We start from the raw sequence: 26,514 nt of genomic DNA, 5'->3' as shown, positions 1-26,514 counted from the left end.
TTCGTTGCTGAGTTGCTGTTGTTCCCAATTGCTTCCACTGTTATAATACCACTAACAGTTGACTGTGGAATATTTAGTAGTGAGGAAATTTCACAAATTGTCTCACGATACCATCTCATCTTAATTTTTTTTTTTGCACTTCAATTAAGTTATATAATCTTAGTATAAAATGTTTTCACATCTCAAGACCTGTAGAATAAAGTGAATAAACAAAGTAGTATTAACCATAAAGAAACTTTAGAACATTTTACCCTTTATTCAAGCCAAAATCTATAGATACTTTATATCTTTAAAAAGGACTTCTTTCACATTCAAAACTTAGTTGTAAATGAGTAACTTGTGGGTCAGTGCTGACTAGTGCTGCGTACTGTTTCAGATGATTCAATCCAGGTTGCTAAAAAGTTAAAATCTGGTTAAAAAGAATGATCAGTTCACACAATGGACATCACTAATAAGTATATCACAATTCATGACTCCCTCTGATTTTGTGACGTTGGTATGTGTGCAGTTTACTTCATGTGGTTATGTAGTCTGGTGTGTGTGTGTGTGTGTGTGTGTGTGTATAGAGATCCCTACCGCTCATGGTAGAACTGCAAAGTGTTTTCTCCTGACATAGGAGTCATGAGCTGACGAATCATAGTCTGAGGTTTTTCCCTCTCATCCAATCCCAGCATCCGAACATGAGCCACCAGCCACGCCACTGCACAGATGGCCATACTGCACACCTTTCCTTTGATGTTATCTGTGATCTTCTACACTCACAGAAAGAGAAAGGGACTTCTTCAGTTACAGCCATAAAGATGAAAGTACTGTGTTCTGACAATATGGCACAGATCAGAAAAAAATATTTTCAAAATGTCATGACTCTTATTGCTTTTAGAAACTTTGAGCCTGGTTAGGACCCCATGAATCTCCTCACCTGAACAGCCTCTACCGACAAAACTCCATTCTCCCAGGCATTGAGAACCTCCAGTATAGCTGCTGGAGTACTGAGACATATTTCATGCCATTTCATCTGACTGAAGAGAGATAGAAAATGTTTTACTAATAGATCGTTAAGAAAAAGAAGCGAAACGACCACAACCAAAAACTTCCTCCATTTATAGAAAGTAAACTGCAAAAATATGAATTTAGAAAGTGTAACATATGATTGCCCACAAAACCTAAACCAACAATTAATTTGAAGTAAAAATTGTTTACTGGAGTTGTTTTCATTTATTAAAACATTCCTCACAAGATTGACCTGTCCCATGTACTGTATGAATAAACCAATTCTTAAATCAAATGCAGTACATACACGGAAAATATGTGTTATTTTATTCAAGGAAACTATTTCATTTTAAATGAACTACCATGTTATTTGGTATTTAGTTAATTATGCTTTTTAAAAGAACATTGTAAAAGGAGCACTTTGTAGGATTTTATAAAAAATAAAAATTATATACTGTATATACTATTGACACGTACAAAAACAATGCCTCTCAATCATTATTTATGGTCCACAAGAAGTGTGTGGTGGTGTTTGTGTCTACAGAGACCCTGCCCTGCCCTGCGCCTGTATTTGCATTATTATTATTATTATTTTAAAATGTAAATAAAGTAATATGTGCCATTTAAATGTATATTAAGGAAGTCATAAAAATAAAATGCACATTAGTCTTCATCATAAAATTGCTGATGTGCTTATATTATTATTTTCTTTCATTGAAGGGGCATGGAAAACATGATGTCGCTTAAACTGCTCAATAGCTTTTGATTTATGAGCGGAAGTTGAGGAACTACAAATACACCCAACCCCCAACCATCTTTTCTAGGAACAGTGGCAGTCTGCACACAAAAACTCATCAACATTTCCATATTAATAAAATTTGCTGTGACTGTAAGAGTCTGAATTTCTTATCCAGGATGCATCACTCAAAATTATGAGTCAACCTTATCTGATGCTACACTGAAATGATTTACCTCATGTAAATGGATGCAGGTGTAAAACATTTAAGAACATTGAATAACGTTAATAGCACACTCAAAATAAAACCTGAGAACTTTTTTTGAGAGAGTTTGAGTCTGGATGTCAAATATCAGCACTTAAACAGCAATAGAGTTGGGCGATATAGCTTAAAAATGTGACATTTTAATCTTTTGATAATATTCAGTAAATATACATCATATTTTATGCATTTGCTCTAAAATGTCTTAAAAGGGTTGTTATTGTTTCTCTCCAATCAGAGGAACTATCATTTTAAAGTGTAGAAATGAATATTTAAAAAATTGTAAAATACAGTAAAGACAACCAATTAAAATAATGAAGGCAAGTTTTCCACATGGATTCCACACATTATAGACCAGGGCCCGTATTCATGAAAAATCTTAATGCAAAGAGTAGCTCCAAGCGTCAAATTTCTAAGAAAATTCTCAGAAAGGTGGGCGTTTCCTCTTAAAATCAAAGAAAAAATCCTAGTAAAGAAAAGAGTAATTCAGAAAGCATCTTAACCCTTAAAAGAGGTCTTAAGGTCCCAAAGTGTTAGGAGTACGGACAAGGACTTTTAAGAGGCTTAAGAGTTTCTTTAGAAGCAGAGAAAATGGATGAAATGTGAAGAGGGAGAAGAAATGTGTTGCACACAATGCATGAGTGAGTTAATAAGACACTACACATTAGATCGCACAGGGATCATGTTTGTGTGACCGATCTTATTAGAGACACACTAACATCTCCCACATAGCAAAGAAATGTCATAGCGGCAGAAATGAATCACAAAAGTAATCACTACATTAACATGTTTGGCAACTGGAAAAATGCAACCATGCAGCAGTGATGATTTGGGTCTGTCACAACCGTCTATAAAGCAAAGTGATCACAAATTTATAGCAATTTCGGAACCTTATTGTGCGTGTCGCTGTTCGTTTCCTATCAAATACATAAAGTACAACAATAACAGCATGGCAAATAAAAAATTAAGAATATATATGCACATACATGTATACATATATTATGTGTGAGAGAGAGAGAGTTCGGTAAAACAGGAAAAATTACGCCTGTCATTTAAAAGTGAAGGTTTATATAGACTCTGTACTTAAGTTAAAAGCGCTCTTTTTTTCCTTGTTGGACAACCAACCAATCACAGTCTTCAAAAGACTGTGTCATACGAAGCAACAGGGTCAGCCCTGCCTCCTAACGAAGATACAAGTTTTTGTATTTTTCTCGCTCAGAGTTGCTCTCAGATCGGTCCTGAATCACTCTTAAGCTAAGACTCCTATGTAGAAGTTTTTAAGGTTAATAAGTAGCTTTCTAAGAGGATTCTTGGAAGCTTTTAGAATACGGACCCAGCTCTCTATATAAACTTTGATAGATAACTATATTCAACTTTATTTGCATACACATGTAAAACAATATATATTATAAAGCCAGGGCTTGACATTAACACCCGCCAACCTCGCTTTCTCATCTCTCCCACAGCAAGTTGACACAAACCCGCCTCCCCTCACTCACTCGTTTCATTTGCTCCAGATGAAAATGGTTGGTGTTACAGGGCTTAAATTTCAGCGTGGGACTGCGCATAATTTTACTCATTCATGCAGATTTTGTGCTCACACCCAAAGTGCATGCACATAAAGCCGCCTCTCAGTACTAAACTCAGTACTGCTTATTGGCCTTAAACAGTCAAATACACACAAAATGATGTAAAAATGCTGCTCTTGGCGAGTATTCATGTAAACACAGTCAGTTTACATTAACAGTTGAGAGAGAAAACACATGTGTAACAGTATAATGGATCTGTAATATACCTGCTGCCAAATTATGAGATAATAAAAATATCTATATCGCAGTTTTCCTCCATGGTATCGATGTCAGAATTGTGGCTAGTGAAAATGCTGAGTGGTAACTTTGGAAAACCACTAACCACAGTGGCTGGTGAGCAAAAAATGTCAAACACTGTATATAGCACATCTCAACTGCTTGATTGTCTATATTGTCAAAAAATTTAAACAATATTAAATCGCACAACTCTATATAAAAGTTGCATATACACTGATCAGGCATAACATTATGACCACCATGGACACCCTGACTGGTCTGCGGCTATGCAGCCCCATACGCAACAAACAGTGATGCACTGTGTAGTTTGACACTTTTCTAACCAGCATTAACTTCTTAAAGGGTAACTAAACCCCTGCTCAGAGCTTAACTCCACCCACTGGCAATTTTCAAAAAATGCTGGAAAAGTGGGCAGAGCCCGGCGGACACAGAGGGTACAAACCGAGGGCGGGGCTGAGCGGAGGGCGTGCACCTGAGACCCGCAGTGACGGATTGATTGACAGCTGTCAGACTCGCGAGTCGCAAAGATGGAGAATGACTGGAGTGACGCCAGCTTTGCAACAGAGCGGTCATTTCTCCTACCTTCACCTGAAGTGGAGGAGGGTGGATTGTCTGTAACAGACACAAACCCGGAGCCTTATCAATGCGAGCCGCTGCTCAAACTGCGTTAACTCCCGATGCAGACGATGCTAGTGAAGCAGCCGCGCAAGAGAACTGACCTAATCTATCTGCGTCCGCGGCAACCACTTGCGTGTCAGGGTTTGAAAGTGCGTCTCATGTATGAAAATTATCTGTACACATGACGGGCGGCAATAGTATCGCAAGAAAAGCCTGACGTGTACTGACAACTGCATTATTTAACCGTATTTTCTTCAATACAATGTTAAAGCAAGTCTCAAGTGAGTTTCATTCATAATGTTTACTTCATGTAACATGACAGTTCATACTGGAGTGAAGCCGTTCTCATCGTGTGATTGGGGGAAACATTTCTGAGGGCGTGGTGAGCTCGTGCCAGGGGCGCGGATAGTGAGCCGTTGGAGGTGCCATCCTACGTCACGATGTACCACAACGTCAAATAGGAAAATTCAACTGCAGTAGCCACCGTTCAACCTTAAGAGGGCAGCACTTTGGCGGTTTTACACCATATTTTATAGAATTAAAACACTTTATAATCAAATGTCAAAACATTGACTCGAATCAATGAACAGCATTAATAAAGCCCCAGTATTACAGATCATTAACTAAAAAAAGTTGGTTTAGGGTTTAGTTACCCTTTAAGCAATTTGAGCTACAGTAGCAAGTCTGTTTGATCGGACAACACGGGCCAGCCTTCGCTCCCCAAGTGCATCAATGAGCCTTGGCCGCCCATGATGACCCTGTCGCCGGTTCACCACTGTTCACTTTTGATAGATAATGACCACTGCAGACTGGGAACACCCCACAAGAGCTGCAGTTTTGGAGATGCTCTTACCCAGTCGTTTAGCCGTCACAATTTGGCCCTTGCAAACGTGCTCAAATCCTTACGCTTGCCCATTTTTCCTGCTTCTAACACATCAACTTTGAGGACAAAATGTTAACTTCCTGCCTAATATATCCCACCCACTAACAGGTGCAGAGATGAAAAGATAATCAGTGTTATTCACTTCAACTGTCAGTGTTATGCCTGATTGATGTATATACACAAGTATATGATGAATATTATCTATACAGTGAGGATTTTTTTTAACATTTTCATTTATAAGCACAAATATATATAGCCAAAAATGGAATGCAGGGACGTTTTTGAGATGAACATTTTTGAGTGATGACAAATAAATTCACAAACAGTTTGAACCGATTCACAGAAATAAATTAAACTCAACTCTAAAACAGCTACTGAAGTGGACGCTATATAAATCAATGTTTTATGAATATGTTAATGTGACAAAAGTGACTGGTAGATTGAAGAAGCACTTACACAAGCTTCATCTCAGAGGAAGAATTGAGCAGGGCCACCAAACTCTCCACCTTCCCAGACTCAGGCCTGAAGCAGGGGTGGTCTGGATTCAGAGTCTTCCCTTCCTCGGGCATGCAAGTCTGCAACCATGTCTCAAAAAAGGGCGTCTCGCTCGATGGGCTAGGGTCCGAAAGAATCACCTGGACAGTCAAGGAAAAGGATGTCAATGACGTCTGAAAAAGAAGTGTTTTGTTATGGCAGTATGTGGTACATACTCTACATCCATCTGCTCTTTACCTCAAACACTTGCTCTGTATAGTAAATATGTGTGTGTGGGGACTGACCTCTGACCCATAGGTCTGCACGACATGACACAGCATGAGGAAGGAAATGTCAAACAGCAGAGCTCGCACTGACGCAGACTTCGCTAGAAAGAACATCCACAGGCGTTATGTTAAAAATGTGTAAATAAATACACATTGTCACACACACTGACTGCAGATGCAAAAGAGTGACCTTCACTTTACGTTATAATTTAGAAAAATACATGAAGACAACAAATATAAAAATGTTATCCTGCATAAAAAACATATTAGCCTAATGCCCATCTGAAAAATAACTAATTGTAGCAAAATAAAGCACATGACTTACATCCTTCTCCACTGATGTGTTTTGGAAACTCATTCAGCCTGAAAGATAATATCACAAATATATATCAATCTCCTAGACACTTTGTTTATGCATTTCTTTGGGTAAATATAAGATGATCCTGATGCAATGTATGCCGTTTCTGTCATATTTTCTTACTTGATGAATTTGCGAGCGAAAGACTTGAGTTTTCCAGTTGCTGCGGCAGCAGCCAGTAGCAAATCAAGACTTTTCCCCGAGAGCATGTGACCCAAAACTCCCAGCAGCCCCTCAGGAGACTTAGAATGATCTGCATCCACTGTCTAGACAACCAGAAAGAGAATATCTGTCAGCTAACAGTAACACTTTGCTAAAAGGTTCCATTTGTTAATATTAGTTAACTATATTAGTTACCATTAACTAACAATGTAAAAAATAATTCAAAAGCATTTATTAATCTTAGTTAACGTTAATTTCAACATTTACTAATTTATTATTAAGATAAAAAGCTGTATGTTAATATTTAACCTGAGCTAATATTAACTAACAAGGAGCAGTTGTATTTTTATTAGTCAAAGATTAATAAATACTGTAACAAATGTATTGTTCATTGTTAGATTATCTGTATTAACTTACATTAACTAAGACCTTATTGTGAAGTGATTTTATTTTTTACTAGTCAAATAAATATCACAGAGAGCATAAAACCATTTATCGCTGGGTGAAGTCGACCAAGCCTGATGTTTGCTTAAACTCCGCCTCTACAATCTTGTGTTCATCAGTCTCATCTTTTGAGTGCCATGCCCACATTTCAAAAACCAGTCAAAAACTGGTGCACACAAGCAAGTCCCCAACACACTACACACTGTACATCAAAATGTGGAAAAAAAACAAACCTCTGTTATTACTTCGGTTTCATCATGACTATATACAGGCAAATTTCTTTCTTTTTTGATATTGGGGTAAAATATAACTTGCACAAGTTAACAGATTTGGTGAGTTTCATCCCAAGACAACAAACATAAAATCATATAAAACCAGCTGAGGACCTTAAGGATGTTGGTGACTGTTGGTTCTGCTCTCAGGATGAGGCCTGGGTTGGGCTGAATATTGGCATTCTCTGCTGTCTTCAGTCTGGGAGCATGTTCTCTGTCCTCAGTCCTGGGGAAAAAGAAAAAAAACATGACAGAGAAAAATTAACAAGGAACATCGATCAAGAATGTGCATGTTGCTACATTTTAATGATAAAAGAAAAAGATAAAATGTTCTGACCATACCGTTTTGCAGTAAGATTGGTGGTGTTCGACTCCGACAGCAACCCCAGTTTATTACACTCCTGCAGTAACAGACTCAAGCAGTCACAGCTACACACACACACACACACACACACACACACACACACAAACAAACAACACAGTGAAGAACAGCCTTATAACTGAACAAAAAGTCCAAAACACACATGGAGATTTAATGGTATTCTTGAAGAATCATATACACATCATTGTACATAATTAGGGTAAACAAATCAGTGTGTATATATTTGTGCAAGCGCCATCCTCTACCAGTTGAGCTAACATGGAATTGATAAATATGTCAGTCATTTTGATTAAAGGCAACATGATGTTTCAGTCCATACAAATCATTATTCCAGCTTCCTGTGGTTCAGCACATAACTAACACAGGTGTTGGTAGTGGCGACATACTTGCATCTCTGGTCGGCTTTATCCAGCAGCGGAGTGAGATTCAGAAGATATTCAAATGCCACGTTCACATCCTCCGTAAAATCCTGACAAACACACACGTGGACAGGTCAGATGGAGAGATTAACATTTCAGTAATCTGGACTGACATATTTTGATGGCAAACATATAAACAGTCAAATAATTGTACCTGTGTCTTCTCTCCTTGTGGGTACTTCTTCAGCCTTAGTAAAACCTGAGGAATCTGGAAATGGAATGTGAAAAAGTTGAACAGCTTGACTCTGTGATCTCCAAAAAGAAAATAATTATGTCTGAAACAAAGTCATGTAACATCGATAAAGAGTCTTGTTCTTTCAATAAAGGGATTGTTTACCAAAACTCATAATTTGCTCACCCTCATGTTTTCTCAAACCCATATGATTTATTTTCTTCAGTGAAACACAAAAAGCGTTGTTTCTCTTCCATTCTTCTTGTTTTGTTAGTTATTTAGGGAATCATCACCACGGACGAACACTATACTGTTATCACTACGCAATGAGGAGGGACGTTCGACGTAAAGAGTGACGTCGACCAATCCGCAGACGTGCCGGCATGATAAAAGGCCCCATTTCTGATGGGCAGTGAGGGGATTCATGCGAACTCTGACTCATCTCTGTCTTTGTCTTATCTGTGACTGTCAAGTACCCTGTTGTCCGTGACACACTAGTTCCGTCTGAGAGTGTTTGCGATAGTTGTATTGCTCGCAGGTGTTTGAGATCAACGCGTTATACACGTATGAGACACGCGGCGTGTTAACCATTCAGTAGAGTTTTGATTCCTTTTTTAGCTTTAGTTGCCTGTCTATTTTGTTCTATTTAGGTAGATAGTTTTCTTATTGTTATTTAGTTAGAAAGGGAGATCGCCCTTAGTTGTAATCTTGTTTTGTAGTCAGCGTAGTTTATTTCAAGCGTCGTATACGCTGAAGATCTCGGTTTTGTTTCTACATTTTTCTTTCGTTAGTTAGTATTAGAGGTTTGGGTTAGTAATGATTGGGGTTTTGTTTTGATTATTTTATTGATTTGGGCGACTCTCTTGCTATTATTGTTTTCAGTTTTTCTACCTTTTCTTATACACTCACCTAAAGGATTATTAGGAACACCATACTAATACTTTGTTTGACCCCCTTTCGCCTTCAGAACTGCCTTAATTCTACGTGGCATTGATTCAACAAGGTGTTGAAAGCATTCTTTAGAAATGATGGCCCATATTGATAAGATAGCATCATGCAGTTGATGGAGATTTGTGGGATGCACATCCAGGGCACGAAGCTCCCGTTCCACCACATCCCAAATATGCTCTATTGGATTGAGCATCTTTGGGATTTTCCCCCACACCATTACACCACCACCACCAGCCTGCACAGTGGTAACAAGACATGATGGATCCATGTTCTCATTCTGCTAACGCCAAATTCTGACTCTACCATCTGAATGTCTCAACAGAAATCAAGACTCATCAGACCAGACATTTTTCCAGTCTTCAACTGTCCAATTTTGGTGAGCTTGTGCAAATTGTAGCCTCTTTTTCCTATTTGTAGTGGAGATGAGTGGTACCCGGTGGGGTCTTCTGCTGTTGTAGCCCATCCGCCTCAAGGTTGTGCGTGTTGTGGCTTCACAAATGCTTTGCTGCATACCTCGGTTGTAACGAGTGGTTATTTCAGTCAAAGTTGCTCTTCTATCAGCTTGAATCAGTCGGCCCATTCTCCTCTGACCTCTAACATCAACAAGGCATTTTCGCCCACAGGACTGCCGCATACTGGATGTTTTTCCCTTTTCACACCATTCTTTGTAAACCCTAGAAATGGTTGTGCGTGAAAATCCCAGTAACTGAGCAGATTGTAAAATACTCAGACCGGCCCGTCTGGCACCAACAACCATGCCACGCTCAAAATTGCTTAAATCACCTTTCTTTCCCATTCTGACATTCAGTTTGGAGTTCAGGAGATTGTCTTGACAAGGACCACACCCCTAAATGCATTGAAGCAACGGCCATGTGATTGGTTGATTAGATAATTTCATTAATGAGAAATTGAACAGGTGTTCCTAATAATCCTTTAGGTGAGTGTATATCTATTATCTGTTTTGGTGGCCTCTTACTTTATGGAAATTTCAATGTTATAAATTCAGTTTGTTGGTTGTTTTTACTGCCTGCACACCTCAACAGTTGCATCTCGCAGAAGTGTTGTGTCATCATCCCTTTAACATCTTCTAAGCACGTAACACATTTTATAAGATGTAGTAATAATTTTCTTCTTAAGAATTTTTTTTTTCAATCCGGCAACCAGATGCGGGTGAGTAAATGATGACAGAATTTTCATTTCCTTTTTTGACATTGCCAATATTAAAACTGAAAGTTAAAGAGAGACCAGTGATTGGTGACTCAACCACACCTTTAGGAAGGTGAAGGCCGTCCATTTGAGTTCCTCGTTCCCCTCTGGAGACTCGATGAGTCCAGTGAAACAGGCCTTCCAGATCTCCAGCACAAACAGTGGAGCTGGTATACGCTACAGACACAGATCACAAAAACACATCAGAAAACCCACACATACACCACTTCATCTCAAGCACAAACACTGCGGTCTGTAGCCACCTGCATCCTCTTGATCATCATGAGCTGCTCAACTAAGGGCTGCGTCTCTCCAGTGAGATTCATGGTTCCCTCCAGCATGATGAAGGCATGGACTGAAGGAAATGAGGTGTGGACCGGTGGATCACACTGAAGACACAACATCTGAGGAATACTATGAAAACACAAATAAATAATTTAAAAAAATAAAAGACTGAATCATGGATATTAATTAAAATTACCACCTTTAAGTCATAATGCTTCTGGATATTAGGTGTCTTTAACCTGTTAAATTCTACTATGTACAAACATTTCAATGAATCATTTAGGCGTTTACACCTGGTATTAAAATACGTTTTGGTTGATTGGATCACAAGTACGCAATGTTAAATACAGGTGTAAACAGGGTCTAAAAAGTTCGACCACTTCCAGAGGTAGTCGAAAACGCATTTTTGCGAAAATGCAAACACTCATGTGGTCGAATGTGTTTGAACAGCCGCAAAAGATACCTACTCTCCACCTACAGACTTAACGCATAAACATTATGGGAAGCAGCGCGGACGGACTTTGTCTCACCATTCCTAATTTCTAACACACACTCATCGCGTTCGACATGGTCTTGCAGCTCTCAGAGCAAGAACGAAAGCTGATGTTCTCTGTATGTTTCTCCGTCGTCTCTGGTCGCTAGTGTTGTAGTCAAGACCACCTAAACTGAGACCAAGACTTTGAAAGGTCGAGACCAAGTCAAGACCAAGACAGGCCGAGACAGAGTCAAGACCAAGACTATAGTGCAAGACCCCACACTTATGATAAAATGTGGAATATGCAGATAACTGGCACTTCTCTCGTGTTTGTGTGGGTGTGTAAATGTACCATGAGAGAAGTTTGATAAAATAATCAATGAGGTATTAATCTAGACACAGTCTATTATGTCTAAATGAATGTGAGTTACAGGAAGTGGAATATGTATCATACAGATCGATGGATTAGTATGCTTAGTAGGCAATTTTTTTTTTATATAGGTATATTTCTAATTTACATTTTGGTAATGTTATTGTGCAGCTTTACTGTGCAACGGGGAAGGAAATCCTGTTTTTGCATTTTATTTTTATTAACTACAGTATGTTTTTACAAATATTTCACATGTGGTTTGACGTACGTGTTTGGTTAATATTGCCAGCAGTACTGTGGGGAGGGGTGAATATGAGTTTTGGTACAGCAAAATTTGCTAACATCACTTGCACTTAGTTTACCTTTCTTTATGCTTCCTTTCTAAATGTTGATAAAAGTTTGACGTGGTCCCAGCCGTCTCACGCCCGTTTCACACATACTCCGTCTGTGGTGTTTATGCGTAGTATTGCGGTGCGTAGTTATGCAATGCAGAAGCAGCAGGAGCTTTTGTGCTTTCACAAATGCCGCGTTTGTTTACCACAAACGAATCCATTATTTTTTATTACTGAACATGGCTTTTCAGCATTGCAATACACTCTTTCATAGATGGCACGTTTAAATATACTATAACATTTAAACAACGTTTTATTAAATTCATTACTTTATATTTATAACCTAGCACTTTAGATTTATACTATATATTACATTGCTCACGCAAGTGGCAAAACATTTAAACATAGACCTATGTTAAAATCAAAAACATTTTACATTAAAATTTACAATAGACAAAAAAAACTAGTCTTTTCTTTCATTTTAAAATCTTTTTACAATAAATCCTGCAGGTCGTAAAGAACTTCATGAAAGGACGAGTGCTCTCCAAAAAGCCATGTGTTGACTTTGAGTAGACTTTAAGTTGTATGCATCTGTGGTGTCACTTTGATTCAGCGCGTGCAGAATAGCAAAAAGTAGACTTGGTGCGGAAACGATCGCAGCATTGCTGCAGACGCACTCCTGGAACGCGTTGCAGAACACACTGTTGTATGTTTGTTTAGGTAGCCAAATTGTATAACATAAGATTTGGCTGACATCTTCCCGACAGCCACGGTCAATCACGGTGATGGCACAGCTTGCTCTCCTGTCTCCAGCATTCACGTGTGGAGTGTGTGTGTGTGTGTGTGTGTGTTTAAGTTTAATGTCTAATCACAGTAATGATGTTAACAAAAAATGTTGTGATATGCCATCAGTTGTGGTCTTGATCGGTCTTGAAATAAAATACCGAGACCTCTTTGTCCGAGGCAGAGTAAAAATGCTGTCGATTCCGAGACGAAACCAAGACCTTTAAAAAGTGAGACCGATCTCGAGTACTACAACACTACTGGTCGCTTTCATATGTAAATAGTGCAAGCTTAGTTTGTCCATTAGATCGAAAGATCTGAAAAAACACATACATTTACCCGCCCATAGACCCTCCCTTAAAGAAATCAGGACAGAAGTGGTTGAAAGTGGACAAAAGAGATTAAAATACCAGGTGTAAACGGGTATGTGTCTCCCTCATCCACTTATGACCCGATCGACCAAAACGCATCTTAATACCAGGTGTAAACAGGGCCTTTGATACAATAAATCACAAGCTTGCATAAAGGGATAGTTCACCCAAAAATGAAAATTAGCCCAAGATTTACTCAACCTCAAGTCATCCGAGGTGTATATGACATTCTTCTTTCAGACGAATAACATCTGAGTTATATTAAAAATGTTCTGACTAATCCAAGCATTATAATAGCAGTAATAGTTGCTCTGTTTTTAAAGTCCATAAAAAATGCATCTGTCCGTCAAATACGTACAATACAATACAAATACATACATACACGTGGCTCCGGGGTGTTAATAAAGGCCTTCTGAAGCGAATCGATGCGTTTGTGTAAGAAAAATATCCATATTTAAAAATGCATTTAATTTTTTTCTATGGCTCTGCATCAGCTGTCCCTGCGCAATCACTTCTGGCGAATAAGGTCAAAATACATGCAAAATCATAGACATATACATAGAATCCTCATTAGTGCCTGTGAGGATCGGTCGAATGAGGCATCTACGTATATATATCTTTGATCACGCTAGTATTTTGACCTTATTCGTCGGAAGTTATGGTGCTGGGAAAACTAGATGACATTCGTCTGATAAGAGGTAAAAAAATAACAAATACTGTTCGGTTTCTCGAAGAAACCGATCGTTTCGTGTCTTAAGACATCAATGTGTCGCCACATGCCGCATAGTTTAATAAGGATTCGTATCATCGTATGTCTGTGTTTTTACTCTCATTGCTCTCATACTCAAATATCATCATTGACATGCATTATACGACTATCACACTGCAACGGTTGGAGTTAAAAATCTTAATTTGTGTTCTACTGAAGAAACAAAGACACCTACATCTTGGATGCCCTGGGGGTAAGCAGATAAACATAAAAAATGTGTTTTTGGGTGAACTATCCCTTTAATTTTAAAATGGCCAGCAACATATTTGCAAATGCATAATGAATAATCAGTGTATCGTCCAGCTCTATCATTGCTGCACTCTGAACAGTGAGTCTGAGATCTTTTTGGATTCTCACCTCTTGACCAATGTGACACACTCCTCAAGATTTTCCTTCAGCGTTTGGCTGGTCACAGCATTGAGATTTTCTGACAGCCTGAGCAAAGCTTGCTCTACATTGGTCCAGGATGCTTATGAGACAAGAGAAGACATGGAAAATTAAATGGGATTTAAGATAATGATCATCATGCTTTAAATCAATAAACATTAACTCACATAACTCACTTTTTTTATATAAAAAAAAAATTCTGATTGGTGATGCAAACAAATTGGTATTGTGGTTCTCTGAAAGGGGGAATTTAAAAGAAATTATTTGTAAAAATGAATCACACATAGTCATGCTGATTAATAAGCTGATTCACACCACAGCAAGGGTTATATTGGTAATGGAACACTAGATGACTACTTGTGCAGTATACACCATTTATTTTTATAGCAAGTAAAACTGCAGGTATTATGCAATATCCAGCGGTATGCTGCAGTGTCACATGGCCTCATCATGTTGTGACAGAGTAGGCAAGAGTGCCTTAAAAAATGGGAGACAATCAACCAGCGCAAATATAGCAAAATATGAGATTAACAGTGAATAAATAAGTCATGACTCATGTCCAACAGTGACACCAGCAGTTCAAGTTTTACATAAACAGAAATTAAAAGGTACACCAACGCGTCTGTGACTATAATGACATCTGTGGTTTACCAGGCACTGATGACTGATGATTTGAAAAGGAAGTCACTATTAAAAAAAATGGCTGAATATCAGTTCACAAATATAATTTACATTGAATTGCTTCTGCTGTGTTAATTTCTTATAGTTAAAATGGTAACACTTTACAATAAGGTTGTATTAGTTAACATTAGTTAACATGAACTAACCATGAAAAACACCTCTGTTCAGCATTAGTTAATCTTTATTAACGTTAGCTAATAAAAATACAGCTGTTCATGGTTTGTTCATGTTAGTTCACAGTGCATTAACTAATGTTAACAAGATTTTAATAATGCATTAGTAAATGTTGAAATTAACATTAACAAAAGATAAATAAATGCTTTATAAGTGCAGTTCATTATTAGTTCACGTTAACTAATGAACCTTATTGTAAAGTGTTACCGTTTACATTTTTCAATAAATTTAAAAATGCTTTAACGTGGTAAGATTTATACTTGGTTTTAATAAATATCACATTAAAAAATGGAAAAAAAATTAATACATTCAGAACACCACTGTACAACTGGATGCAGTCCAGTTATCACCATGGCGATTAGTACTACTAATTTGCACTTTCAATTCAATATTGAGTCACACTTTATATTACGTGTCTTTAACTACTATGTACTTACTTATAACACTAAAATAAAAATAAATAAATAATTGTTAGGTACAATGTACTTATTGTGTTCATGTTGTATTGCAAAACATTTTTGCTTCTATTGGAGGTGGAATACAGGTAAGGTTAGGAACAGGTGTTGTTCCTAGCCATCCTAGGTCTATATGACATTCTTCTTTTAGACAAATACAATCAGTTACAGTATATTAAAAATGTCCTGGCTAATCCATGCATTATAATGGCAGCCCAAAATTTGAAGCCCCAAAAAAGTGCATCCATTTACGGCTCCTGGGGGTTAATAAAGGCCTTCTGAAGTGAATCAATGGGTTTGTGTAAGAAAAATATCCATATTTAAAACTTAAATTTAAAAGGCCTTTATTAACCCCCTGGAGCGGTGTGGATTACTTTTATAACTTTTATGAGATCGTCCCCTCAAAAGCAAATGAAACACATTTTAAATCACTCTTTGTAAATGACGGTTTTATTAGGATGTTTTCAAAACGCTTACTCGCGTGGAAAAGCGAGTGGGCAATGATGATACTGTTTCCTATGCAATGACGTTAGCCAATCATAAGAGTGGCCATTTACTGACAAGATTAAAAGAGCCATCTAAATGAAAAAAATATGATATTTGAACAAAATAAGAAAAATGTGCACATCTTCATCCTGTTCAAAAGTTCACACCCCTGGCTCTTAATGCATCGTGTTTCCTTCCTGAGCATCAGTGCATGTCTGAACCTTTAGTATTAGCTGCGTATGAGCAGTGCTGGGTAGTTACTGATTACGTAATCAGATAAAAAAAAATTAAGTACTTGTATTTAGATTATATTATGCTTTAGAATTCTCATATTCAGACTACAGTTGCTTTTTTATTGATTATATGATGACATGTTCTCACAATGGCAGTCAAATATTCATAATTCACTGATTCTCCCAACTACTTTTTTATCTTTTAAATTTTCCTTTCTGAAAACGCCTACTGCTTGCATACGTTCAGAAGGTCTTCCAGGTTTGTGAAATTTCACACAAAGACTAGCCACTAGTCATGTGACTATCACTGAAAACTGAGAGACATAGCATTTCATCACTGCATTTACAGAAATCATTTAACTTTTGAGAAGCATTTTCTCAACATTGCAACAATAATAACTATAAAATTAAGTTCTCAGTTCTGTCGGTTAATAGTCACATGACATGCAGGTAAACAAATAAAATATATTTTGTAATTTTTTAGTAAGTTTGTTATTGTTTTTATTTTAAAATTGTTTGTTTTAATTTAAAAAATATATATGATTTAATTACTTAATAGCTTTTCATTAACCTAACAAACGCCCTGCAGTTCCATGGATCATCCAGTTAATGACACATTTACAGTTTACATAAACTTTTGAATGGAGTAATTTGAATAAATTCAGGTATTTTTTGTCTTGTGGACTACTACATGTAAACATCTTTTATGTAAAATATCTTATTCAGGACAGTACTAAATACAAATAAATAACATTTTTTTTGTATGATCACTCTAATTTTGTTCAAATAATTAACTTTTTGCAGATTTTGCAAGCTGTGTGTAAACTTTTGACCACAACTGTATTTTTGTTTTTGTTTTTTGTGCGAAAAACTTTAACATCACAAGTGAACCTCAATTAACATATTTAAATAATTAAAAAAAATCCATATCATAACCCCTTTAAGGGTGGGTGGGTAAAGGTGTAAGGCAGTGGCTCCCAAACTGGGGTACGTGAGGTGCCGGTTCATTACATTCTACCCCACCCACCCACCTTAAAATAACATTAAAACTGAGCATGTATTTCTAACAGGCAAAATGCCTAAAAACAGGAAAATGGTAGAGTGCATAGAGATTGATTTAAGACTCAAACCGTCCTCAAAACAGAAACACCTTGTGAGTTGTATTCAATGTTGACAATATATTACATAATATAGTTTATTTTAAACCATATTATTATATATTATTATTATTATTATTATTATTATTATTAGAGAGGGGGTACGCAGAAGGATGTTAAATGCCTCAGGGGGTGCGCTACTAATGTAAGGAAAGGGTCAACAAGTAATTATAGATGCAATTATATACAAGTATATTTTGGTATATGTAAAAACCAATATGTACACAATAAGTGCACTGTATCAAATCAATAATTTCAATTAATATAAAAGTGGGACCCAATGTCATATGAAACTACCTTCCAGTTGAGCAACGAGCCGTGAATGTTATAAACCAAGGCTGATACTAGGTGAAGTTAATTTAACACACTAGAAAGTGGAAGGTCAACTTGAGTGCATAAATTAAAGGGTTAGTTCACCCAAAAATGAAAATTCTGTCATTAATTCCTTACCCTCATGTCGTTCGACACCCGTCAGACCTCCGTTCATCTTCGGAACAGAAATGAAGATATTTTAGTTGAAATCTGATGGCTCTGAAAGGCCTCCATTGGCACAATGGCACTTTACACTCTCAAGACCCTTAAAAGGTACTAAAGACGTCGTTACAAAGTCCATCTCACTACTGTGGTTCTAAAATAACTTTATAAATCGGCCAGAATAGTTTTTGTGCGCAAAAAACCCCTAAATAACGACTTACATAGTGATGACGATTTCAAAACAAGGCATCATGAAGCTTCGAAGCGTTATGAATCAGTGAGCCGAATCAGTGGTTTGAATCGCCAAATTTCAGCAGTTTGGCGGTTTGACACGTGATCTGAATCATGATTCGGCTCACTGATTCATAACGCTTCGAAGCTTCATGATGCCTTGTTTTGAAATCGTCATCACTATGCAAGTCGTTATTTAGGGTTTTTTTGCGCACAAAAACTATTCTCGCCGATTTATAAAGTTATTGTAGAACCACTGTAGTGAGATGGACTTTGTAACGACGTCTTTAGTACCTTTTAGGGGTCTTGAGAGTGAACCGTGCCATTGTGCCAATGGAGGCCTTTCAGAGCCATCAGATTTCAACTAAAATATCTTCATTTCTGTTCCGAAGATGAACGGAGGTCTTACGGGTGTCGAACGACATGAGGGTAAGTAATTAATGACAGAATTTTCATTTTTGGGTGAACTAACCCTTTAAGGAATAAAGTATATAGCATGCAGTGTGCATCTGGGTGTTCCATGACTGTGCATATATACTATCGTTTGTTGATACAAGGTAATAATTCATTATATCAAATGTAAAATTAAAAAATTAAAAAATGTGACTGTACAATATTTGTGATATAGGTTAGTGCAACTATCAAATCAAAGGCTGTGATTTAATTAAATAACTGTATAGTTTGACGTGCAGTGTTCATGCGAGCAGCTCCTGATCTGGTGTATTCAGCCTCTGAGAGCTTCTGGTTTCACAGTAAATATAGCAAACTCATCTGCATGTGCTACGAGTCTCATGTGCATTTGGAAACACAGATTGTGCTACGTTTAATTTATTTACACGTTTGCAAAATTTCCAACATTTTTGTAGGCAGAAGTTTATAGCATTTCACCAAAATAAAAACTTGAGGATTTGAAAATGTTAAAAACTTAAGGGTTTAAATATTTGAAAGTGAAGAATTGAAGAGATAAATATTGGTATAGTAACTTAGTGTAAAATAATGCTATTATTATAATTGTTATCAGATTAATTTCTCTTTTACAGTACAACTGTAATTACTACTATCACAACTAAAAAAGAAGTTTGTGTCCACTTTAAAGTCCAGTTACAACGTCAAAATAAACATTTACTAAAATAAAATCAGATATTTCTATTTACTTGCATGTCATGTGACCTATTCACAGAAATGCAATAGAATATACAGAACTATGTTTTCAGTGGTGTATAAAAACCTTACATAATGAACCTTTATGTTTTTATTACCATAGAATGAACCATTTCTATCTATATACACCGCAGGTCCCCTTACAGTGAAGTCACCATTTTGCGCCACCATGTTTCTACAGTAGCCCCAAACAGTCAAACTGCTCTACAGAGTACTAGCTACTCTCTGCTGTCTCATACGACGCCATCTTTGTCCTGTGTCGGCAACCGTAGCTTCTCTATGTGCATCGAAAGGGAGGGGTGAGCGGTGGGCGTTTGCAATTGACAACCTCACTGCTAGATGCCGCTAAAATGTACACAATGCACCTTTAAATTATTAAAATATTTACTTTTTAAAAATCTTTATAAATAAAAAAAACATAAATCTCACGGGGTGCTTCAAGTAAATATTTTATGTCTAAGGGGTTCGGCTGACAAAAAAAGTTTGGGAACCCCTGCCATCAAGTAAATATTTTATGTCTAAGGGGTTCGGCTGACAAAAAAAGTTTGGGAACCCCTGCCATAGCCTATGCTGTTATATTATATTGGATGATTCTTTAAAAAGAATCAAAAGATAGATTTGTCAGCTATTACTGTATTTGTACGTTAAGACTTTTTTTTATCATTGTTTATATTGTTAATGTTATTTTTTATGTTATATGGTTGTAATGAAAACACCTAATTACTGTCTAAAATGTATAATTATTTTTACAAAATGAGCACCAAATAGAGTGCATTAACACTATTTACACTGTTGCTTAATTTTATAAAAGCAACATAATCTTTGTAAGTATATCATAAAGAGATTATAATTCATTCTTAGTAAATACACACCTTGTTCCTCCAGGCGTGCAATGTGCACCAGGGCTCTGTTCTTGGTGCTGTGTAACAGATTGGTCATGCGCTCCAGGCAGGCTCTCAGACTGTTTTCTACTGCAGGCAGAGCGCTGGACTCCCGCAGTCTCTCACAGTACCACGCACATCCCTGCAGGAGCCAAACCACGGTACAGAGCATTGCGCGGCACAGCCCGATACACTCCTCTGTCTTTCCATGGCAGCTACATGGGAGAAACACAAAAGAGAAAAACATTACTTCTACCCTAGGAAAACTGCATCTCACTGACCGTTGGATGGCCTGATGCCACTGACTGATGGATGGCTACCTGAGTCGGTTGGAGAACATGTCCATAATCTCAAGCAATGATTTGATACACAGCTCCCGTGAAAAATCATCAAACTGTGGATGGAGAAATGAAAATTTGGTTATTTAAATGGAGTTAAAAAAATAATGCGCTTAAAAAAATAAATAAATAACACCAACCTTGCTAATTGCTGTCAGCACACTAGAATATGACACCATCTAGAGGTGGGAGAGAGAATATCATGTAAAGCAGCACTCGGTATAGTTCTGTTTATGCTGTGCTGGGCCTATGACAGTCATCTTAATCTTATACCGACACCTAATGGTGTAGATGCAGTATCACACAAAAGTAAAATTTACAGTTCCTGTTGTTGTTGTAGAAATGCGCTATTAACAGCTAGCCATGATTCATTAATTCTGTGAGAAAAGTGGCAAATAACAGGCTATGATAAATCAAGCAGTGTGTATTACCTGTGAACTTATAGCATACTTCAGGTAGGACAAGATGAGAGGGTTGGGTGATGGGCCAATCATAGCCTGCTCCAGAAGAGCTTCTGTATCAGGAGAAACAATAATTACACCTTAACAACTACACGACAGGTGACATGCATCACAGAGTGTTATCTAACACAGCGACTGTCAACTAGAGGGTTGCAAGGTCTGCTCTGACAAGGTTGTGGACAGCAAGGGGAAAACAATTAATAAAATGCAGCTAACCATATTGTGCATGTCCATTTATAAAATTGTCAGTTTTTTTTCTATAGAACTAGCTTAGAACTTTGTATTACCATGTAATAATATTGGATATTACTGATATACCTAATATATAAAATAATAATATAAAATCATTTATAAAAAATTGTCTAGTTTTATTCATTATAAAGTATTATGTAACTAAGTATTATATCATTCAGCATAATTGAATGATTTCTGAAGGATTGTATGAAACTCTTAAGACTGGAGTAATAGCTGCTAAAATTGAAAATAATATAAAATTGGGGGGAAAAAAAGGTTATTTTAAATTGTAATAATACTTACAATACGTACACAACGCTACTCTTTTACTATATGTTTTGATCAAATAGAGGCTGCTTTGGATAGCATAAGAGATATCTATATCATGTGTCCTCAGCACAACAGTGGGCAAAATGAATTGCTCACAAAACTGGGTTGAGTATAGTGTCATACAGTAATTTCTCTACTTAATATGAGGTGATATAGTTAGATATGACCTGCTAGATTGAGGTAATCCCATGTGGCTCCTTTAGGACAGTTCTTCTTGATGTTAATGGCCCATTGATAATCACTCCAGCGCTCCTTCCACGCCTGCAGAATAGCCTGCTTCAGATTCACCACCTTCATTCTGTCTGTTTTATAAACTATGGATCAAAACATTAACTCATCAACAATATGGAGTTCATATGTGTATGGCAGAAGAACGTCAGTTATCAAACGTACCACAAAAAATAGCATATAAGTTAAGCTGTTCTCGTATAAGCTGCATAAATCAAATGTACAAATGGGCTAAAATGCAAAGTTATGATTTCTTGCTTTTAAAATCCTGCTTACCACAAATATTCCAGTTTATGTAATAAATGAATCGGGGTTTTGTTCATGTCCAATTCTCAACACCTCAGCGCTGCCATTTTGGCCTTTAAGATCACGTCCTCTGATTGGCCGAGAATGTCTGTTTGCTGTAGTATAGCTCAATCAGATAGGATGGTGTGATATCGGGTCCTCTTATTGGTCGGGGGATTGTATTTAACTTATGATTTAGGAGGAGAAACGCTGAAAATATACATTTAAGAGTTTTCACAATAACAATAAACTAAGTGATATAATATCTTGACATGATACCATGGTAATGTTTTTTTCTGATGTAAATAAATACATGATACGTGAATATTGTAGTCATTCAGATTAATTAGCCTAAAACATGAAACGATATCACCATCATCATTACATCATTGTATAGGCTATACCATGACCATAATGCTATTCTGAAAATATGACGATATAGCTTTAAAAATATTACAACCCTAGATCACTTTTTAAAATTATAAACACGCTCTTCATCAATATGGAAATTCACTTAATACTTAATTTACTCCAATGGAAATATTGAAATATTAACTTGTTCTACTATATCAACTCACTGATTTTGTTACAGTTTTTCTCAGTCAATTTCATACATTTCTCCAAACTCAGGTCACTGCTCTCAAAACAATTAACACAGCCAACTAAACACACCCTTAACTTTACCAAACAGTTCAACTTTACTGCATAATGAAGTGGTGTATTTTTTTCTTGTAATGTAACTAGTAAACTATCATTAATGAATATTAAAACTGCAGGTGTGTTCTCTATTGATTGATAACATATTTAGCTATAGACACACAATACACTAAATAAACATATTCGTGAAGTTCTTTAATGAGAAGTTTTGTTACACTTTTTTCCCCTACCCCCAAAAATTACATAACACAAAAATAATGCAATGACCTTTATAGATCACGCCTATAATTTACATTTGTGAATTTCATCACAATATACAGTGGTGACCAAAATTATTAGAACACTGACAGATCTGAAAATATTGAAAATTTTTTGCCTCCAAAACATGATTCATGCAGATGGTTGCTCTGACCATCAAATATTATCCACTTTTAACTTTAATTTTGGAACATTGTAAAAAAAAAAAAAAAGTCCTTAAAAATAGGGTACAATGTACTGTATAATATGAAGGAATTTTGCGTATTGTTTTTTTTTACAGGTGTTTTACCTGTATTTTGAATTACACATTGCATTAGTTTTCTGTTTTAAGGGTTAACGGAAATTTCTGTACAATTACTGGATAATGTCCTGACAGAAAATTACCAATACATTTTCCAGTTTAATTTTTTACAGTGTATGTCCACCTTTTGCTGCAATTACAGCAGCACATCTCTCTGGCATAGTGTCAATATATTTCCTCTTATAACTTAAAAACTAATGTTATGCCTTCTGCAACTGAAGCCAAAGGCTTTTCTTTGAATGTACCATATCAATACAATATTGAATCTGTCCAGTTTTTTTTTCAAAATTGCCCCAGATGTGCTCGATGGGGTTGAGGTCCGGACTTTGAGGGGGCCAGTCCATCATTTTCAATGTTCCAGCAGATTCCTTCCGTTGTTTCTGGCTATAGTTAGACAAATGTTTCGGGTCATTATCCTCTTGGAAAATAAATGACTCCCAGATGCCAAGTGTCCTAATAATTTTGGACACTAGACCCCTGGAGATGTGCTGTAGTATCTGGTACCAAGATGTTAGCAGCATAACCTTTAAGTCCTGTAAGTTGCAAGGTGGGGACTCTGTAGATCAGACTTGTTTGTTCAGCACATCCCACAGATGCTCGATTTGATTGAGACCTGGGGAATTTGGAGGGCAAGTCAACTCCTCAAACTTGTGCTCCTCAAACCATTCCTGAACCATTTTTGCTTTGTGGCAGGGCGCATTATCCTGTTGAAAGAGGCCACAGCCACCAGGGAATACTGTTTCCATGAAAGGGTGTACATGGTCTGCAACAATGGTAGGTGGTATGTGTCAAAGTAACGTCCTACGTCCACATGGATGGCAGGACCCAAGGTTTCCCAGTAGAACATCACACTGCCTCCACCGGCTTGCCTTCTTCGCATACTGCATCCTGGTGCCATGTGTTTCCCAGGTAAGTGAAGCACACGCACCCGGCCATCCACGTGATGTAAAAAAAAAAGTGATTCATTAGACCAGGCTGATGCTCACGTGCCCACTGTTGGCGCGTTCGGCGGTGGACAGGGGTCAGCATGGGTACCCTGACTGGTCTGCGGCTATGCAGCCCTATACGCAACAAACTGTGTATTCTGACACCTTTCTATCAGAACCAGCATCAACTTCTTGAGCAATTTGAGCTACAGTAGCTCATCTGTTTGATCAGACCACATGGGCCAGCCTTCACTCCACAGGTGCATCAATGAGCCTTGGCCGCCCATGACCCTGTCACCGGTTCACCACTATTCCTTCCTTGGACCACTTTTGATAGATACTGACCCCTGCAGACCGGGAACACCCCACAAGAGCTGCAGTTTTGGAGATGCTTTGTCATCTAGCCATCACAATTTGGCCCATGTCAAACTTGCTCAAATCTTTACGCTTGCCCATTTTTCCTGCTTCTAACACATCAACTTTGAGGACAAAATGTTAACTTGCTGCATAATATATCCCACTCACTAACAGGTGTTGTGATGAAGAGATAATCAGTGTTATTCACTTCACCTGTCAGTGGTCATAATGTTATGCCTGATCGGTGTGTGTGTATATATATATGATAATATTCTTATCATAAATTATGGGGAAAAAAATTCCTTCTGCCTCAACATCTCCACATGCCTCATTGTGGTTGGTATTGTGTGACATGTTCTTTTTCCATTCAACTTTTGATTCTGAAAAATGTTTGGACACAGAACTGTTTACAGAACTTGCCACTCAAACTTAAACTACAAATGTACTCTACCAGCAATCATATAATACTAATAGATATAGAAGTGGAATTTCATAGTAAAACTTTGGATCTGTTTGCTTCTCTCAAGAAGAAGCCATGATTTACTACATTGTCAATTAGGGTGACTCCCATTTCTTTTGAAAATCTGTACGTCTCTTCACTCCTCTTCCATCCTGCTGTCCTCTCCTTTCTGTTCATGTCTCATTTCAATTTATCATCTTATTCTTTCCACTATACCAATACCCTCCACGTTACACATCTCTTCTCCCTCTTCCTTTCTCCTTTCTACTCTTATTTCTACCCTCTCCTTTTATTAAAGGGATAGTTCACCCAAAAATGAAAATTCAGTCATTTACTCACCCCTCAGCCATGAATTTCTTTCTACTGCAGAACACAAAAGAAGATATAAAGGGTAAATGTAAATAATGACAGAATTTTCATTTTTGGGAGAACTATTCCTTAAAACTCTCTCCTCATCTCCCCTTATCTCTTTCTGCCTGCTCCACTCTTCCTCTCCCTCTCATTAGACCCATTCCTCAACTCTCTCCATCACCTTCCACTCTTACACCTCTTTCTTTTCCCCTTCCCCTTCTCATGCTTATTCTTATTTTTTTTCCTTTTTTGTATAACAATGTTTGTTACTTATGAAAATATTATAGTTCATGCAATTGTGATAAGTGTAAGCAATTACAAAAATGGCCTGTGGCGTGTGTATTAACCCAGGAGATACCAATTTGGGGCCAACTGAAATCATCCAGTGTGCAAATGAGAATATAACAATATAATGATAATATAACAAATTACAGATTTTACCCCCCCCCCCCCCCGATATATTAACATTTTGGTTGGATATGTTAACTGTTTTGAGCCATTTGAGAACTTTGTACACAATGTTTTGAGACAATTATGCATATGATCTGTAATTTGTAATGAAAACAGACAATGTGTTTAAGACAAGATAACTGTGTTAATTGATTTGAAAGCAGTGAGTTTGGAGAAATGTGTCAAACTGATTGAGAAAAACTGTAATTGCTCATTCAAATTCACAACGGCATGCGTCATTCAGTGCGTTTTGTGAACCGGTTTAATGGTTAGTTCACATTGCTATCAGGTCTTGTTAGGAGTATGAGGTCTCTGCGGAACAAAAGTGTCCGCTTCTAAATTTGTGGGTGTTTTCAAACAGATGGGTGTTTATAAACCATGCAATGAAAATGATCCCCTTCACCCGACCCCACCCCTAAACGCTACCCACAATATGACGTGGGCAAATCAGGTAACACAGTGAAAAATGCCCTACCTCGCCCACTGATCTAGTAACTCCTATTACTATCCTGCAGAGACCTATACTTGCTTGTTAGAGCAGAACTCGGTGTCAGATGCGAGATATCTCCATCAGGCCAGGAGGTATGAGATCACTGCAGGATGTCGAATATTATTTTTGGGCTCATAAAGAGTCGTTCGTTCTTTCAGGTCTCCTTGTATCGGACAGTAGATTTAGAAGTCGAGGCACATTGGGTGGTAGGCCAGCTCCTGTTGCTCATCCAGGTTTTGCC

At 37.3% G+C, this 26,514-nt stretch overlaps 1 protein-coding gene across 1 annotated transcript in view; it reads right to left on the bottom strand.

Moving 5' to 3' along the window:
* Positions 1–22,116, bottom strand: part of med24 (mediator complex subunit 24) — a 32,472-nt gene extending 10,356 nt beyond the window's left edge. Inside the window, exons 1-19 of the mRNA XM_079845902.1 lie at positions 22,015–22,116; positions 21,678–21,824; positions 20,917–20,999; positions 20,626–20,664; positions 20,468–20,541; positions 20,139–20,362; positions 14,185–14,296; positions 10,706–10,856; positions 10,506–10,619; positions 8,268–8,321; positions 8,081–8,163; positions 7,655–7,741; positions 7,427–7,538; positions 6,558–6,700; positions 6,402–6,439; positions 6,095–6,177; positions 5,772–5,950; positions 920–1,019; positions 577–752 (exon numbers count right to left, since the gene is read on the bottom strand). Of these exons, the coding sequence (XP_079702028.1) occupies positions 577–752; positions 920–1,019; positions 5,772–5,950; positions 6,095–6,177; positions 6,402–6,439; positions 6,558–6,700; positions 7,427–7,538; positions 7,655–7,741; positions 8,081–8,163; positions 8,268–8,321; positions 10,506–10,619; positions 10,706–10,856; positions 14,185–14,296; positions 20,139–20,362; positions 20,468–20,541; positions 20,626–20,664; positions 20,917–20,999; positions 21,678–21,807 (1,982 nt within the window). The 5' untranslated portion in view covers positions 21,808–21,824; positions 22,015–22,116. The remainder of the gene's footprint in view (positions 1–576; positions 753–919; positions 1,020–5,771; positions 5,951–6,094; positions 6,178–6,401; positions 6,440–6,557; positions 6,701–7,426; positions 7,539–7,654; positions 7,742–8,080; positions 8,164–8,267; positions 8,322–10,505; positions 10,620–10,705; positions 10,857–14,184; positions 14,297–20,138; positions 20,363–20,467; positions 20,542–20,625; positions 20,665–20,916; positions 21,000–21,677; positions 21,825–22,014) is intronic.
* Between the last annotated feature and the right edge of the window lie 4,398 nt (positions 22,117–26,514).

Source organism: Gobio gobio, assembly GCF_949357685.1.
Source record: "Gobio gobio genome assembly, chromosome: 20".
NCBI lineage: Eukaryota > Metazoa > Chordata > Actinopteri > Cypriniformes > Gobionidae > Gobio > Gobio gobio.
The sequence above is the reverse complement of the archived record's forward strand: the minus strand, read 5'-3'. Positions and strand labels throughout refer to the sequence as shown.